This window comes from Poecilia formosa, unplaced genomic scaffold (assembly GCF_000485575.1).
Source record: "Poecilia formosa unplaced genomic scaffold, Poecilia_formosa-5.1.2 Scaffold197, whole genome shotgun sequence".
Classification (NCBI taxonomy): Eukaryota; Metazoa; Chordata; class Actinopteri; order Cyprinodontiformes; family Poeciliidae; genus Poecilia; species Poecilia formosa.
Window position 1 is genome coordinate 128,219 of NW_006800136.1, and position 5,253 is coordinate 133,471.

At 40.7% G+C, this 5,253-nt stretch overlaps 1 protein-coding gene across 1 annotated transcript in view; it reads right to left on the bottom strand.

Annotated features, from left to right (window-relative positions):
- Positions 1–698: 698 nt before the first annotated feature.
- The window catches only part of LOC103148094 (extracellular calcium-sensing receptor-like), a 7,434-nt gene continuing 2,879 nt past the window's right edge, over positions 699–5,253 (bottom strand). The window contains exons 5-10 of the mRNA XM_016678957.1: positions 3,709–4,065; positions 3,312–3,606; positions 2,425–3,216; positions 2,101–2,328; positions 1,878–2,001; positions 699–1,688 (exon numbers count right to left, since the gene is read on the bottom strand). Of these exons, the coding sequence (XP_016534443.1) occupies positions 781–1,688; positions 1,878–2,001; positions 2,101–2,328; positions 2,425–3,216; positions 3,312–3,606; positions 3,709–4,065 (2,704 nt within the window). The 3' untranslated portion in view covers positions 699–780. The remainder of the gene's footprint in view (positions 1,689–1,877; positions 2,002–2,100; positions 2,329–2,424; positions 3,217–3,311; positions 3,607–3,708; positions 4,066–5,253) is intronic.

A 5,253-nucleotide genomic window follows, 5' to 3' on the forward strand; every position in this document is an offset into this window, starting at 1 on the left:
CAAGTGGCACTTTATGACATGTTAGAAGATTGGATTATTGTCTCAGAACCTGCTTTTGGCCTGATCACAGCTTTGTCCCAGCAGATGTTTATTCACCACTGAACATGAACGTACCTCTGAAATCTTCACAGTATACTACTGAAGTGACTTCTGCATGCAATTGATTCGACTGGACTTAGTTTTATTTAGAAACATTCCAAGTGAAAGAGGAAAAAAGCAAATACATTCAACACTTTTCAGATTTTTATTTGTAAAACAGCTTGAAAACCATGCATCCATTAACTTTATTCTATGTATTATGTATTCCTGATCAAAAGGCCTTTTTCAGCTCTTTTGGTACAGCTCCCAAAGAAGTTTTAGCTTGATTTGTAAAATAGGAATGCTTTTTGTGAAATATTTTATCAAATCTTTAGTTTTTATTTAACAAAAAAAAAACAAACAAATAACCAAAGCACTCCAAGCAAACCCACTGAATAGAACCATAGTAGAGACAGAACCAAACTCTATAGCCAAACTACGTCCTCAGTGCAGGTTGGATTTCAAAAAAATCTATTGTCCCAACTATTATTTGGTTCCTCATCTGAGTTAGTATTTGTCCTGTTTTTGAGAACACTCTCCAAAACAAAGCTCTGCTGAGAGCAGGTTGGAGCCACTGAGAGTGAGAGCTGAGCAGCTAAAGGAAGAAAAAGTTGCATGTGATGGGAGTGTTTGTTTGATTTCATTGAGTGTCTTATGAACTCAACAAACCTGCCCTCGCCAACACATGACTGGTTTAAAAAATTATTTTGGGGCACCTTTTCCCATCATGTTCTTTTTGGTGTTTTTTTCTGGTTTCAATAACATGATATAGCATTTTGGAATAAAGATACAAAATAATAATCCAAAACTGGAGGCCAGGATAGCAAATATTTCTACAGCGACACTGAACTTCCCAGGAGAGCTGACGTACGCTGGGATGAAAGTGATCCAGACGGCGCAGAATATCAGCATGCTGAAGGTGATGAATTTGGCTTCGTTGAAATTATCAGGCAGTTTACGAGCTAGAAACGCACAAATGAAACACAACATGGCGAGAAGTCCTATGTACCCGAGCACAGCCCAGAAACCCACAGCTGAACCCAACGAACACTCCAGGATGATTTTGTCTTTAAATTCTTTAAAGTTCTTGGATGGAAAAGGTGGAGAGATGCTTAACCAGAGGATACAGATGATCACTTGTATCAGAGTAAACCCCAGAACACTGACTCTCTGCTGCGTAGGCCCAAACCATTTCATCACGTTTCTCCCTGGAAGTGTGGCTTTAAATGCCATTAGAACCACTATGGTTTTCCCAAGAACACAGGAGATGCAGAGGACGAAGGTGATGCCGAAGGCCGTGTGCCGCAGCATGCAGGACCATTCAGACGGCTGGCCGATGAACGTCAGAGAGCAGAGGAAACACAGCTTTAAGGAGAAGAGCAGCAGGAAGCTCAGCTCAGAGTTGTTTGCTCTCACAAGAGGAGTTTTTCTGTATTTAATAAAAATGACTGCGACAGCAACAGTCACGCATGTTCCAAACAAAGAAGCCGCAGTTAGCAGTGATCCCATAATTTCTTTATATGAAAGAAACTCTGCCTCCTTCTTTATGCAGGCAGTTCGATTTTCATTTGACCAGGATTCAAGAGGGCACCGCACACAGGTGACAGAATCTGTGAAATCACAGCAAAACAGATGTTGAGCTAAGTGAACTGGTCTTGATCTTATAACTGTTTAATATTTGTATCCACTGAAATTTAGATTTGATGCAGTAGGATATATGTGATCAATGACCAATACTTAAATAAAGCAAAGATAGACATGAAAAATATTGACACATAGATATATAAATACTAACTAACCTGTGCTGTTGCTTATTTCTCCCTCTGCACATCTTATGCAGTCAAAACAGCAAACAGGTCGTCCCTTCTGGAGGACTTTTTGTGTTCCTGGCGGACACTTCTCACTGCAAACTGAAACTGGCAACTGCGTAAAAATACAGTCCAAAGACAGAAATACCACAGATTGTGATGACTTTTTCAACTATTTGAAATCATACCAGAATTAAATAATGTGGCAACTTACCTGGAGTGAGTTTTTAGCCCAAACTATTGACCCAATTTTCACATTCAGCTGTTTATCCGCTGGCAATGATGCGTCATAAAGACCAACGGCTGCAAAGTTCAATATGCCATGATCACTCCGCTGCCAGTTTATAATCTCATATTTTGCTGGCGGATCTCCATTCTCGTTAAAATAAACCTCGTCTCCTTCCTTTGTTTTAAAGTGAATCCTTTGTAAGTGCTGTAAAATCTTAACACAAGATGAATCATGATTAATAATAAATGTGGCAAAGGGCCGAGCTTTGAGTAAAAAAATGTTCTGTAGACATCATATTATTAAACTTACTGTGTACGGATCTAGCTGTACATTGATGTCACATGTTTTATTGCAGTTGAGTATTTCGTGCAGAGCGTGAGCCACTGCATAAACCCCTTTATAGACGTTGTAAAATATTGGCATGAGTGACATGTCAGTGAAGCTGTTTTCCACTGTAGTTATATCTTCCTCTCCGGTGCATTTCTTCTGAATCTCTGCCGAGTTTGATTGCTTGAACTTACAGCTGAACAACGCCTCCCAAAGCTGTGTAAATAACTCACTATTTGATGAATTCAGCGGCTTAACGTTAAACATGAACTCTCTGAGGCCACTGACATGCGCTTTGGGGATGGAAAGGCCTATAGCTCCATCCAGAATACGATTTTTATCCATCGCCGCAATCTGAGAATCAAACATCCAGCCTTCGGTTCCCACCCACTGGTAGCCAGTCAGATTGTTCACAGAAAACTCATTTAGCAACACATCCAAGTCCATGTGAGAGAGGAAGGCAACAACAACCTTTGAGTTGGATGACTTAATAACCTCAATTATCTTATGTATTTTATCAGGTGGATCAGTTCTAAAGAACGATACAGAATACTCCAGACAGATGCCAAGCTGCTCTGCAGTGTCTGTGAACGTCGCCATGCCGTTGTTTCCGTAGTCGTCGTTGGATCTAACAGCTCCGATCCAAGTCCAACCCAAGTGTTTGACCAGATGGGCCAGAGCTCTGCTCTGGTAATAGTCACTGGGTATTGTTCTGAGAAATGAGGGGTACTTAGTTTTATCACTGAGACAAGCACACGTGGAAAAATGGCTGATCTGATGAAGAAAAAAAAAACAATACTGCTTTTTATTTTAACAAATTGTTTTGTAAAAGAAAATGCTCAACAAACTACATGGACATTTTCACCCACCATTGGGATATGAAAGGGTCCAACAGCAGTGGCAATGGCTGCACTGGGAGAGGAAGACGTTTCTCCCATTATCACCTGAACCTGTGCAGGTCTTGTACATGCATCTGCAGGTAGAGCCTCAATGTCATTACCGTTGAGCAAGGTCAGCGCAACTTTTACACTTCTGGCAATGAAACCGCAGGCATCGTACATTTTGTAGCCCAGAGTAACTCCCGGCAGTAGATCTGAACTGTTGTTAATTTCCTCAATGGCAAAAAGCATGGCTTGAGCAAACTGGAAGTCTCTGAAATTTAAGCTTTGAAGAAAAACATGTGAAATCATAACCAATTTGATCTTCATTTCAACAACATGCAAGATAACCGAGTCACTTTTATACCAGCGTAGCGTCGTGATTCACCTGGTGCATTGCAGTTGCCGAGGTTTTTGTTCATAATCATCTTGACTGTTCCTCCAGCTGCTGTGGAACGAGAAGACTCCTCCCAACATAATGTCTCCTTTCTTTATCAGCTGGGCATCCTCCAGGTCGCCTCTATGCGTGCAGGTTTGCTCCTCAGCCAGAGACAAAGACGACGCCAACAACAAACAAAAAAGCTTCAGTCGCCACTCCGGCCGCCACCCTGCAGACATTGTGCCGGGTGAAAGAACCTTGTTTAAAAACCTGCACGAATATTTATACTTTATGTATTCACTTGAGATGTAATGAATAAACAATGTTGCTTTAACCTCCTGGGCGGGGTGAGGAAGAGGGAAGGCCCTAGTAAATATGAGTAAAAGTACAGAATGGTTTTATTTTTTTTATTTTGCAGAAGTTTCATTTTCAAACTTTTCTAGCATGACATTTACCTCAAACTTCTGCAATTAAAAAAAAAAGCAAATTTAATGTTTATTTTTTTCAAAATCTGTACAATTTCTAATAGTTAGGAAAAGGTGATTTCTGTTTGGTTGCCATGGTTAAAGCAATGGACTGCTTGAAAGCAAAGTTGGGAAATGTCACCGTGTTGTGATGGTTTAGTATGAATAATCTGTGGGGGGAAAAAAATCAAGCTCCTCCACATCCACTTTAAGCTTTTATTGCCATCTACAGAAATTCACTGTTCCCGGTCAGAAACAACCAATCAGAGTCAGGAGGAAGGTCTTAGCTCCGTCAATCATGCTGCTGCATCCGAAGCTCAAGATGCAAATGGAAAAGAAACAACTTACTGTTTGAGGAAAACTGTTTATCCACAGGTGTTTAACTTGGGCGGCCATGTTAACTAGCCTCTGCTACGCTAGAGCTTTTGCAGAAGCTGTAGCGTAGCAGAGAGCAGGGATGAGGGTGTGAGCAGCGCGTACACATACACAAAAAAAACAAATAAAGTAGCTGTGAACCTTTAGCCGGGAATTATTTTTAAAAACTTTTATTTCAGCTTTATTTATACAGGTTGTCCTATTGAGATTGAAGCATATGAACTGAGGCACAGAAACATTTTAAGTCACACAGTTATTTCAGAGCACCCTTCCCCATCATGTTCTTTTTTGTATTTTTTTCTGGTTTTATCAGCATGATGTAACATTTCGGAATAAAGATACAAAATAATAATCCAAAACTGGAGGCCAGGATAGCAAAGATTTCTACAGCGACACTGAACTTCCCAGGAGAGCTGACGTACGCTGGGATGAAAGTGATCCAGACAGCACAGAATATCAACATGCTGAAGGTGATGAATTTGGCTTCGTTAAAATTATCAGGCAGTTTACGAGCAAGAAAAGCACAAATGAAACACAAGACGGCAAGAAATCCTATGTACCCGAGCACAGCCCAGAAACCCACAGCAGAACCCAGAGCGCACTCCCAGATGATTTTATCTTTGAATCCTTCAAAGTTTTTGGATGGAAAAGGTGGAGAGATGCTTAACCAGAGGATACAGATGATCACTTGTATCAGAGTAAACCCCAGAACACT